General features: G+C 70.5%; 2 protein-coding genes across 2 annotated transcripts; one reads left to right on the top strand and one right to left on the bottom strand.

The window, feature by feature from the left end:
- Nucleotides 1–1,492: 1,492 nt before the first annotated feature.
- LOC113940256 (WD repeat-containing protein 54-like) lies at nt 1,493–5,519 on the top strand. The gene is given in 11 exon segments (XM_027631367.1): nt 1,493–1,512; nt 1,836–1,926; nt 1,928–2,044; nt 2,481–2,543; nt 2,638–2,704; nt 3,203–3,259; nt 3,332–3,459; nt 4,272–4,372; nt 4,454–4,616; nt 4,815–4,889; nt 5,015–5,519. Coding segments are annotated over 11 exon segments (1,014 nt in total). The 3' UTR covers nt 5,147–5,519.
- An 863-nt stretch (nt 5,520–6,382) lies between these two features.
- LOC113940258 (rho-related BTB domain-containing protein 2-like) lies at nt 6,383–12,327 on the bottom strand. The gene is given in 10 exon segments (XM_027631369.1): nt 6,383–7,723; nt 7,801–7,906; nt 8,003–8,091; nt 8,281–8,431; nt 8,943–9,061; nt 9,464–10,004; nt 10,006–10,038; nt 10,040–10,271; nt 10,647–10,832; nt 12,221–12,327. Coding segments are annotated over 9 exon segments (1,563 nt in total). The 5' UTR covers nt 10,769–10,832; nt 12,221–12,327; the 3' UTR covers nt 6,383–7,553.
- Between the last annotated feature and the right edge of the window lie 63 nt (nt 12,328–12,390).

Below are 12,390 nucleotides of genomic sequence, written 5' to 3' on the forward strand. Positions count from 1 at the left end.
GGGGGGCGGTGGGAGGCTTCGGGCGGGGTGGCCCTGGAGCGGGCAGGGTGGGAACAGCGCCGGGGACCCGGCCGGGAACCGCGGGGGGAGCTCCGGCGGCTGCGGGGGGGTCCTGGCTCGGGGACTTCGCATCGGGGACCTGCCGGGGGCAGAGGGGAGCCGGTGTGGGTGTCGGGGTGCCCCGTGGGGTGAGCCGGGGCGGGTGACACTCCGGGTGGCCTCGGAGCTACAGGGGCTCAGCGCGGGGGGGGTCACAGGGCGGGACGGGGCACGTCTCACCTCTCCCCGGGACAGACGGACAGCCGGGACGGTGACAGCGTCGAGGGCCCGGAGAGGATGCTCGGAGGAAGCCTCGTCTGTCACGGGGGATTCCTGGGACGGGACCTGCCCGGGGGACAAAGAGGGGCCGGTGTGGGTGACACCGGGTGTCCCGCGGCCCCGGGCGGTTCCGGGGTGGTCGGGGCACGTCTCACCTCTCCCAGGGACGGAGGGACCAGCCGGACGGGGACAACGCCCTGCGCCCCGGTGTCCAGGGCGCAGGGCTGGGGCTCCTCGTCCTCGCTCCAGGCTCGGGCTCGCTCGGGGTCCGGGTCCTCGTCGGGGTCGGGGTCCCCCTCGTCCCGCGCCAGGAACCGCCACTCAACGACACACAGGATGGCGTCCCGCGCCCGGGACACCGTGTAGGGCACCCGCTGCAGAGACAGCGCTGAGACCCCCGCCCGGACCCACCAGACACCCCTAGGACCCCCAAATAGGGGGAGGGGGGTCTCTCACCTGCCGCGCCACCGCCGCCCGCACGCTCTCGGATATCACCCGGTCCAGGAGCTCGGCCAGGATGTCCTCGACGTCCAAGGGCTCCCCGGGCGGGGACCCCCTCCCGCCCTCGGCCGAGGGCGTGTGGGTGTCAGAGTGAGTGGAAGTCCGGGGGGAGGCCCGGGCGGGGGGGCGCGACTTGTCCCGTCGCACTTTGGGGGCTGACGATCTCTTTTTCTGCGCGGGGACAGGAGACCCCCACAGCTCCCCCTGCCCAGCCGAGCGGGGGCACCGCATCCCGGGTGGGACTGACCCAGTGCATCCCAGTGTAGACCAGTACAGCACAGCCCACCCCAGCGCGGGCCCCCAGCTCATCCCAGTACACTCCAGTATAGACCGGTACACCACAGTCCACCCCAGCGCGGGCCCCCAGCTCGTCCCAATATAGACCAGTACACCCTAACCCATCCCAGCCCCCAGCTCATCCCAGTATAGACCAGTACAGCAGAGCCCAACCCAGCGCGGACCCCCAGCTCATCCCAGTACATCCCAGCTGATCCCAGTACACTCCAACTCCCCACACCCACACACGCCCCAGCTCCTCCCACCCCCCTGTGCCCCCGTTCCCCCCCGTCCCACCTCGGCCATCCCGTTCCTTGGCGTCCCGGTCTCCACGGTAACGTTGACGTCATCACCGCGCGCCGCTCTGCCTTGCGCCATCACGCCGCGACGCGTCTCCATGGCGGCGGCGGGCAGCGGGTGAGCGGGGGGGGGAACGGGGGGAGCTGGGGGGGACTGGGGAGACTGGGGGCGGCCCGGGGACTGGGCAGGGGGGATTTCTGGGGTCCCTGGGACAGAACGTTGGGCCGGGGGGCAGGAGGGCCCTGGGAGGGGGGGTGGATTTGCCCCCGGCCCCCCCGGCCCTGCCCCCGCCCCCGAGCCCCCTGGAGCTGTTCGGAGCCCTCGGAGCTGCCCCGGCTCTCCGGATCTACCCGTGACCACTCTGGATCTGCGCCCGGTGCCCCTGTATCAGTTGGGCCCCCCCGGGCCGGTGTGACGCCCCGGCTCTCTGTGCCCCCCAGGTACCGCCGGGAGCGGGCCCTGGCCCTGCGGAACAGCAGCTCCGCCCTGTACAACAACCTGACTGTGCTGTGCCCCCCCGCGCGGCCCCCCCCGGGCCTTCGGCGCCGTGCACGGCACCACCCTCAGCCTGCTGGGACCCGAGGGGCCCCCCCGGCAGCTGCCGGCGCGGGGGGGGGGCTCGGCCCTCAGCACCCCCCTGCTCACACAGGTGAGGGGCAGGGGGCACAGGTGGGGCCCTGCCCTGGCCATTGTAGCACTGAGGGGGGCCTGGCACCCTCCTGGCACTACGGGTGACATCGGAGCCAGGGAGGAGGGCGAGGGGGCCCCGGGGTCCCACAGTGCCCTAATTGTGGGGAGGGGGAGAGGGAAGCAGCCCCTTGGGGGGGTTGTGGGACACTGGGGGGGTCCCCAAGGCTGACAGGTACCCACCTGTGGGATCCCCAAATACACCTGGCCCTGGGGGGCTGTGGCTGGGCCCTCCCCCAGGAGTGGGGTCTGGGGGGGCCCCAGGAGAGCAGAGGGGGGTCCTGCCTCTGGTGGAAGGTTTTGGGGGGTCCCAGCAGGAGGCCGTGGGAGTCCTGCCCCAGGAGGAGGGTGTGGGGGTCCTGCCCCTGCCTCCCTCCCACCCCACTCTGTCCCCCCAGGCCGCCTGGTGCGAGCTGCCAGCCCGGGTGCTCCTGGTCCTCACTTCCCAACGCGGTGTCCAGGTGAGGGCTGGGGGGCTCGGGGGGGTCCCTGGAGGTCCCGCTGCCCCCCCAGGGCTGTCACCCCCCGGGTCCCACCCTGTCCCCCCTGTCCCAGATGTACGAGGCCGACGGCTCCACCCTGGTGTTCTGGCACGCGCTGGACGTCCCGGAGCACCCGGCGGGTGAGTGCCCCGAGCCCCCCAGCACTGCCAGGGACACGCCTGGCCATGCCCCAAGTGCCACAGCCACAGGGTGTTAAATCCCCCCTGCCCTGGGCAGCTGTGCCAGGGCTGGACAGCCCTTTCCAGGATGGAATTTTCCCAGTATCCAACCTGAGCCTCCCCTGGCATAGCTGGAGGCCGTTCCCTCTCCTCCTGTCCCTTGTTCTCTGGCAGCAGAGCCCGACCCCCCCTGGCTCCCCCCTCCTGTCAGGGGGTTGCAGAGCCAGAAGGTCCCCCCTGAGCCTCCTTTTCTCCAGGCTGAGCCCCCCCAGCTCCCTCAGCTGCTCCTGCTGTTCCAGCCCCTTCCCAGCTCCTGCCCTGGACATGCTCCAGCCCCTCAATGTCTTGTGAGGTGCCCAAACCTGCCCCAGGGTTGGGGAGTGACCCCCCAGTGCCTGGCACAGGGTTCAGTCCCTGCCCTGGGGTCCCCCAGGGGTGACACAAACCCTTCCCTTCCAGCACATTCCGTGTTTGCCCGAGGCATCTCTGCGGCCGGGGAGCGCTTCATCTGCGTGGGTGAGCTGGGCTGGCTGTGGGCAGGGCAGGGAGCCCGGGAGGGCTGAGCCCTGCTGACCCCCTGACCCACAGGGACATCCTCCGGGGCCGTGCTGGTGTTTGACATCCCCCCCAAAGGCACCAACGTGACCCTGAGCGAGGTCCTGGAGCAGCACCGGGATCCCATCACCGACATCGCGGCTGAGCAGGGCCAGGCCCCAGTAAGGGGGAAGATGGGGGGCCCTAAATCCCATTGATCCCACCCCCTGCCACGGGCAGGGACACCTCCCACCAGCCCAGGTTGCTCCAAGCCCTGTTCAGCCTGGTCTTGGACACATCCAGGGATGGGGCAGCCACAGCTTCTCTGGAAACCTGTGCCAGGGCCTCCCCACTCTCACAGGGAAGGATTTCTTCCCAAAGTCCCACCAAATCACCCCTTTTCCAGTGGGAAACCATTCCCCCTTGTCCTGTCCCTCCATCCCTTGTCCAAAGTCCCTCCCAGCTCTCCTGGATCTCCGTTAGGCACTGGAAGCTGCCAGGGCTGGGTCCCTGCAGATGCTCATCAGCCTCCTCCCTGCACACGAGACTGCTCAGCACTTTCCCTGATGAGTCACACAGAACTTTCCTGCGCTGGGATCCCCAAGGAATTCATCCCCAGAACCGGTTCCCAGAGCTGTTGTGTCACCGTGGGGACATGGAGCTGTTGTGTCACCGTCCCCTCACACGCCCCCCCGGACTTTGCTCCATGTGTTCCAGAGGCTCCTGGGGCCAGGGTGTGGGATTCCCAGGGCTGGGAGGAGCCGAGACTCATCCTGGAGGGAGGGGTGCCCTGACTGTTCCTCGAAATCCGCCCTTGCTGTGGCTGTCTGGGCAAACAGGGACGTGTTCCAACAGAGCCGCTGCGGGTGCTCCCGGCCCCGCTCGGGCGGATCCATCAGCACTTTGGGAGCTGTGTCAGCTCCTCCGGGGCCTGTGGGGCAGCCCCGGAGCCAGGGGCAGTGCCAGGGCCCATCCTGAGCCATCTCTTTCACAGGAGGCAGCTGGGGATCTGGTGACAGCTGATGACTCTGGGACCCTCTGCCTGTGGAGCACCGGGGAGGAGTTCACCCTGCTCGGAAAGATCCCGGGATCTGGGTGAGCCCCGGGGGTCCTGTGGGGTGTCAGACACACGGGAGGGTGACCCGGGGAGGAGGTGACATGAGCCCCTGTCCCCAGCTGCACCTGCTCCTCGGTGACGCTGTGGAACGGGATCGTGGCTGCGGGCTACGGGAATGGGCAGATCCGGCTGTGGGAGGCAGGGACGGGGCAGCTCCGTGCCCAGGTGAGCGCCCATGCCCGCTGGATCTACGCCCTGGACCTGGCACCGCTCACCGGAAAGGTACGGGGGGGTCAGGGCATCCCACCTGCGTGCCAAGCTGGCATCACACCCCAGCATCCCACACTGGCATCCCACCCTGGCACTCCACCCTGGAATCCCACCTGGAATCCCACCCCGGTGTCCCACCCCGGTGTCCCACCCTGGCCCTGGCCCTGCCACCTCCGCGGTGTCCCCACGGTCCCTCCGCTCCCCCCGCAGCTGCTGTCGGGCGCAGAGGATTCCTTTGTCCACGTCTGGAAGCTCAGCAGGGACCCGGACACGGATGATGTCGAGGTGAGTCTGGGCCCGGGACAGGGATGTGGCCCTTGGAGCCACATCTGCTCCTTGGGGACCGGGCCGTGTCCCTGGGAGCCGTGGCTGCCCCGGTCCCGGCGTTGCTCCGGCCCCGCTCCCCGCAGATCCAGCACTGCCACGCCGAGTGCGTGACGGACACGCAGGTCTGCGGCGCCCGCTTCTGTGACCCTGCTGGGGACACCTTCGCTGTCACCGGCTACGACCTGAGCGAGATCCTCTGCTATGGCCCGGCCTGAGCCGGGAGCGCCGGGAACGCCGGGAACGTCGGGCTGATCCAGCACCGCGGGCGAGGGGTGAGCACAGACCCCCCCTCCAGCTCCGAGGGGATGTGAGGGGGGAGCTGGGCCGGATCCTCCCGTGCCCAAAGCCCCGCCGAGGGCCGGAGCTGCTCTGGAGCCAGCCCATCAAGGGGATCCCCAAGATACTCCCATGGCCCCCCCTCCAGGTCCTGGGATCCACCCGTGGCTCCCCACCCTTCCCGGAGGGCTGCGTGGCTGGGAACGGGCTCGGCCCAGACGGGAGGATCCCGGGAAACCTGTGCTACCTGCTGCTCTGCCCCGGCCAGGAGAGCCCTGAGCCCGGCCCAGCCCTGAGCTTGGCCCAGCCCTGAGCTCGGCCCAGCCATAAGCCCGGCCCAGCCCTGAGCTCGGCCCAGCCATAAGCCCGGCCCAGCCCTGAGCTCGGCCCAGCTGCGGGGCAGCTCCTGCCGGCCCCAAGAACTCCGGTCACACAGGGACCGGGATGGGAGGGAGTGGGGGAACAGTGGGGACACGGGGAGTCTGGGAGACCCCACACCCCCGTGGGACCTCACAGCCCCGTGGGACCTCACAGCCCCGTGGGACCCCAACCTCTTCTAGGACCCCACGACCCCACAGCCTCATGGGACCCCAAGCTCCTGTGGGAACCCACACCCCCGTGGGACCCCGCAACCCCACAGCCGCTGGCCAGATGTGCAAGGCCCCAGCTGTGATCCGGGGCTGGAAACTGCAGCAGCAGCTGCAGCAGTACCTCAGGGACGTCCTCAGGTCCCCCTGGCTGCCCCTGACCCCCCCGGGGGGCTGCCCTGCCCTGGCCCCCCCGTGGGAGCTGCCGTGACCCCAGGCTCTGCTCCCAGGGCCTTGTGAGGCCGTGGGGAGGACACAGAGACAAGGGGGGCTCAGCCTGGGACAGGCCTTGATGGGGGGGAGCCCCCAGCCTGCCCCCCCAGCCACTCCTACCACGCTGGGGGACGAGCCATGGACAGGGATCTGCCCCCCCAGTAAATGACCCCACCCGTGTGTCCCACTTGTGTCCCCCCCAACCCATGAGCTGCACCCCCATGTGTGGGTCAGGGCCCCCCATTCCTGTTCCCACCCTCATGTACTTCATATCCCCCCCAATAAATACACCCCAATGAAGCCCCCCCAGTGTTGCTCCTTCCTGTGGGAAGGGGTTTGGGGGGCAGAGCGGGATGGGGGGCACTCAGAGTCGGGGTCTGTTACAAAAAGCTTTATTAAAGGTTAAAACAGCTGCTGCTGAGGCGGGGGGGCCCACTCCAGGCCGAGGGGGGCCCACTCCAGGCCGGGGGGGCCCTGGAAGGCCCGGGGGCCGCTGTGCTCCTGGGGTAAAAAAGTGTAAAAATGGTTGTGCAGTTCAGCCCGGAGGGATTGGACGGTGCCACCCCCACTCCAGGGGGACACAGCCCAGGGACAGGGACAATGTCCCCCCTGGGCCCAGAGCCCGGGGGCCCGTCCAAGGCACAGAGATGAGCCGGGGGCTCTCGCAGCCACACAAGCACCCAGGGACCCCCCCACACCCACCCCACCCACCCTCCTCACAGCTTGGCCCCCCCACCCCCTGGGGGGGAGAAAATACAGCACCAGAGAGCCCTGCGGGGGGAGAAGCCCTCAAGAAAGACGGGGGGGCAGCAGAGCCCCCGCTCCCTGCACACCCCCAGCCCCAAATACTGCTCGGTCAGAGGTAGCACCAGCATTGGCCGGGGTGGGGGCCCTGCCGGGGGGCTCAGCATGGCCCCCCCGGGGGAAGGCACGGTGGGCAGGGGGCTGTGCCCCAGCAGAACCTGTAAACAGCCAGGGGTGGGGCAGGTAAACAGGCCCTTGGGGCAGGCTGGCCGAGCCCCCCAGCCTGGGGTGGGGACCCCCAGCCTGGCCGAGCCCCCCAGCCCGGGGTGGGGATCCCAAGGCCGAGCCCCCCAGCCCAGGGTGGGGGTCATAGGGCCCAGCCCTTCAGTTCTGTGTGCAGTCCCTGGGGCTGAGCCCCCCATTCCAGTGTGGGGGTCCCGAGCCTGAGCCACACAGCCCAGCACAGGGACCCCCAGCCCAGCACATGGACCCCCAGCCCAGCACAGGGACCCCCAGCCCAGCATGGGAGCCACAGCCCCAAGCCCCTCACTTAGAACAGGGACCCCCAGGCCAGCTGAGCTCCCCTGCCCAGTGTGAGGGTCCCAGCCTCAAGCCCCTCAGCTCAGCACAGGGACCCCCAACCCATCCAAGCCCCCAGCTCCATGTGGGGGTCCCAGCCTCGAGCCCTTCCGCCCAACACAGGGACCCCCAGCCCGGCCGAGCCCCCCAGCCCCACACAGGGGCTCCCAGTCCAGCCAAGCCCCCCAGCCCCACGCGGGGGTCCCAGCCCCTCGTCCCCAGCTCAGGACACGGGGGGCGAGGGCCGCCAGAAGCACCACTTGCTGCGGGGGTGCTGCTTGCGCTGGAGCTGCTCCTCGCGCTCCCGCTCCTTCTTGGAGCGCAGGTACAGATCCTCCTCCTTCAGGTACCACACCGGGGGCCAGCGGTGCCGCTCGAAGTGCGCCTGGTTCTCTGTGGGGGCAGCCCGGGGGTTAGGGCACGGCAGGGACGCCCCCTGAGTCCCCCCGTGCCCCAAGTGCCCCCCGTACCTGGGGACATGAACTTCATCTCGCGGGGGAAGCGGCGGCACACGCGGTTGTAGTTGGTGCAGATGTAGTGCAGGCACCACGCGGCCAACTGGTGGGCGTTGTGGAACTGGGGGGGGCACAGGGGGGTCACCCCACTGCCTGCACCGCACCGGGGGTCCCTGTGTCCCCCCGGGGGGTCTCCGTGCCCCCCAGCCCCCCGTACCTGCGTCATCTCCAGGTAGATGATGACCTGCTCGTCGATCTCCACGCGCTGCATGAAGGCTCGGAGCAGCTCGTCCACGGCGTATTGCTCTGGGGGGCAGCGAGTCAGGGGGGTCACTCACCGGGGACGTGCCCCCCCGGGGTGAGCCAGGCCCCCCCGGGATTGCGCAAGGCCAGGGAATGACAGAGAGGGACGATCGATCCGACCCCGCGGCACCGGCAGCGTATTGGCGGGTGACGTCAGGGGACACGGCGGGACCGGGGGCGGGGGGGTCTCACCGGTGAGCGCCTGCAGCCGCGGCAGGCACAGCCGGTCCGTCAGGATGAGCAGCTCCATGGCGTCCAGGTCGGGCGTGGGGGTGAAGACCCCCGTGTAGAGGAAGTCGAGCACGGCGCGGAGGCAGGCGCAGTTGGTGCCGGGCAGGGATACCTGCGGCACCAGGGACGGGTTTGGCGGGGCTGGAGCCACCCCCGGGGGGGCCGGGGCAAGGAGGGACCCTCCTGGCAGTGCCCGACCTGGCACAGACCCCCGACCCAGCACAGCCCTCCACAACTCTGGCACAGCCCCTCCTGACCCAGCACAACCATCCCACAACTCTGGCACAGAGTCCCCTGTCTGGCACAGGCCCCCAGCCCTGATACCATCCCCCTCACCCAGAACAGCTCCTCCAGCCCCAACACAGCTCCCCCCCAGCCCTGGCACAGCCCCCCCCGATCCAGCAGAGCCCCCCAGCCCTGGAATAATCCCCCCAGGCCCAGCACAGAACTCCCTGACCCAGCAGAGCCCCCCACTTTCTCCCCAGCAGAAGGGAAGCAGGACCCAGCTGTGTCAGGGCTCGGAGGGGGGTCCAAGCAGCCCCCAGACCCCACCCAAAGATGCCCACCCTTCCAGCAGCCCCATGGCAGAGCCAGTGGGTCCCCCCAGGCCCCTCAGCCCCTACCTCTTGGGCGTAGCTCTCACGGAAGCCCCCCCGGAACATGGCCCTCATCCAGTCGCAGCCAGCGATGAGCAGCGGCTTGTGCGCCGGCACCAGCCCGTCATCCACACGGAACACCACGTCTGGGGACAGGGGACAGCTCAGGGAGGGACAGGGGACAGCTCAGGGGAGACAGACACCCCTCGGACACCACAGACCGGGGACAACCACCCCTCGGACACCCCTTGCCCACCCCAGCCCAGGGAGAGGCCCCCCTTGGCCACCAGAGCCCCCCACTATGGGACAATCACCTCTTGGTCCCCCCTGCCCAGAACTGTCAGCACCCGACTCCCGGTAGCCCCACCCACCATGACTGACTGTGACAAGGGCTCCGGGACCCCAGACCCCAACGGCCTCAGTGGTGGGAGGGGATCAGGGTGACTGGAGCCCTGTGTCCAAGCTGACATCCCAGGAGAGGCACACCGGCCAGAGGGGACGGAGCTGGGTGACCCCCTGTCCTCACAGCCCCCCCAGGGCCCCCGTACCCGCGAAGACGCCCTTGGCCAGGCACTCCTTGACGCGGTTGGCGCGGCGCACGTGGAAGGCCTTGGTGATCTCCTGGTTCATGAAGCTCTCCTGGTTGAGCTCGTTGGCCACCATCATGCGCAGGTCGAACACCTCGAGCAGCTCGGCCACGGCGCCCACCTGGCGCAGGTCGGCGTGGGGCCGCTCCAGCCGCCCGGTGTACAGGTACTCCAGCACGGCGCGCAGCGGCTCCGGCCGCACGGCCCGGTCCATGGCCACCACCGCCATGCGCCGCTCCCGCCCCGCCGCCGGCTCTGGCACCTCCTCCCAGCGCAGGCTCAGGAACCCGCGGCCCCACCCCGACAGGTCGCGGGTGCCCCCGTCCCCCTCGCCGGGGGTCCCGGGCGGCCCCTCGAGCGTGAACAGGTCGTAGAAGCGGGAGCAGGCGGTGGCCAGGAACACGCGGTGGGCGAAGACGCGGTGCCCGCCCTGCAGCTGGAACACGACATCGGCGCAGAGCGGGGCCCGGAACAGCGCGGCCGGGCCCCCCCCCCAGCCCGGGGGGCGCGTCGGGCACCTGGATGAGGGGCGGTGGGGGCTTGGGGGGGCAGGAAGGGCGCCTGCAGCAGCGGGCGCTGCATCTTGCGCAGGTGGGACTTCCAGAACTGCAGGTGGCGGCGGGACACGAGCGCAGCGCGGATGGCGTTGTCGAACACGTCCTTCACCCCGAACTGCGCCACCACGCTGGTCTCGTAGTACGGCACCCCCAGCTCCTGCGCCACCTCGTGCCCCCGCTCCGGCGGCAGGATGTCCGAGGGCTTGATGGGCCTGTGGGGGCACGGACAGGGCAGGGGCTGGGGGGGCTGAGGAGCGGCTCCCCAGGCATCCCAGGGGGTGCTGGGGGCTCCGGGGGGACACCCCAACCCAGGAGTGCTGGGGCGGGCGGGGGCTCTACCCCACGGGTGCTGTCAAGGGCCCCCACCCAGGGGAGTCTGGGGGACGCAGGCACGGGCAGGGACACACCCTGACCTGGTAGCGGCAAAACGGGGGGTCCCCTGGGCAGCAGAGGGAGGGGTCCCCATTCCCACGGCACCGGCTGGGGTCCCCAGGATGGTACACTGGGGGTCCCTGTCCCCGTGGGGCTGGGGTGGTCCCAGCACTGGCGCACTGGGGGTGCCCCAGGTGGGTGGCCCGGGGGCTCACTTGGCCAGCGGCCGGCGTGCGCGGTTGACGGCGTCCAGGTCGGCGTAGCGCAGGTCCAGCTGGCAGCCCACCAGCACGATGGGCGTGCGGGGGCAGAAGTGCTTGATCTCGGGGTACCACATGGTCTTCACGTGCCGCAGAGAGTTGGGGTTCGCCAGCGAGAAGCAGAGCACGACCACGTCCGACCTGGGGGCACGAGCAGGACGGGAGGGCAGCGCTGCCCCGGGGCCACCCCAGCGTCACCCCACGGCCACAGACACTGTCACCCTGCGGCTCCAAACACCCCCTGCTCGGGGGGGCACCATCCTGGGACACTGCCCCCAGCCTTCAGGAGTCCCATGACCCACTGAGAGCCCCTTGACTGTGGTGGTCTCACAGACCCTCAGAAACCCCACAGACCCCCAGGGTACCCCCAGGGCACCCCCAGACCCCCAGGAGTCCCACAGACCCCCAAGAGTCCCATGGGCAAGGGAGCCCCATGGTCTCCAGGGGGTCCCAGGACACCCTGGGAGCCCCACAGAGCCCAGAGGCCCCATGATCTCCCCGAGGAGCCCCACAGCCCCCAGGGCCCCATGGCAGGGGCAGTGAGGCCAAGGAGGGACCCGATGGGACCTGGCTCTGGGTCACCCCATCAGCCAAGCCATGGGCTGCCCTGGCTTGGGTCAGCACCGGGGGGGCCTGGCCCCCGAGCATCCATGGGGGGGTCCCACAGGGGCTGGCCGGGTGGGTGCCAGCCCCCAGCACCAGGGACAGACCCTGCCAGCCACCCCCAGCCCTGTCCCTGTGCCCACGGGGGGGCTGTCACCGTCCTCCTGGCCCCGGCTCGAGGGGTGCAAGGTGCCAGGGCACATGTGGCGTTGCCAGGGGACACGAGGGGTTGCCAGGGGACACGGGGGTGCCAAGGGACACCGGGCAGGTGCCAGGGGACACGGGGAGAGTGCCAGCACCCCCAGGTCCCCGCAGCAGCCGCGTGGCCCCAGGCCCGGGTTGTTTTTAGTCCGTGCTCGGCCGGGACGTGACCGGGAGGTGCCGCTGGAGCCGGGCCCGTGTCCCGGACCAAGATAGCCGCCACCGGCCCCCCCGCCCCCCCCGGCCCCGGGCCCCCGCCGTGCCGCGGGTTGATTAGCGGTGCCGCGGGGCTGGCGCGGGGCGGCGGCGATAAGAGCCCGGACGTGCCGGCGGCCACGGGGAAGGCTGTTTACAGCCGAGGGAACCGGGGGGGCCCCTCCTGCGGCCAGGCCGGCGCCCCCGGGGAAGGGTTCCACATTCCAACAGCCCCTCAGAGACGGCCCCCACCCACAGCGCCGGGGGGGCCGCGAGCACCCGGGATCTCTGCTCGGGGCAGGGGCTTGGGGGATGCAGTGTTGGGGTCAGGGTACCCCCAAAGCCATCCCCGGCCGGGGGTGGGGCAGTCCCGCCGCCCCTCGGAGGGTTTGGGGTGCCGGAGCTGCTCTCTGGGCGCTGGCAGGAGCCCAGGGGGCTCCTTTGGCTCTGTGTGCGCTGGGTGGGCAGGGCTGGGGGGGTCGGGGTGCCGCTGGGGGGTTCAGGGTGCCGGTGGCGGGTCGGGGTCCCACCTGCCGTAGGCGAAGCGCCGATCCTTATGATGGTCCCCGAAGGTGTCCCAGAGGCGCAGGGAGACGCTGACCTCGTCCACCACATCGCGGGAGCGCTCCAGCACCTGCCGGCACCGGGACCGTCACCGGGACCGGCACCATCACCGACCGCCCTGCCCGGTAAACCCAGC

The sequence above is a fragment of the Corapipo altera genome, unplaced genomic scaffold, assembly GCF_003945725.1.
Source record: "Corapipo altera isolate COAL_440 unplaced genomic scaffold, ASM394572v1 132946, whole genome shotgun sequence".
Classification (NCBI taxonomy): domain Eukaryota; kingdom Metazoa; phylum Chordata; class Aves; order Passeriformes; family Pipridae; genus Corapipo; species Corapipo altera.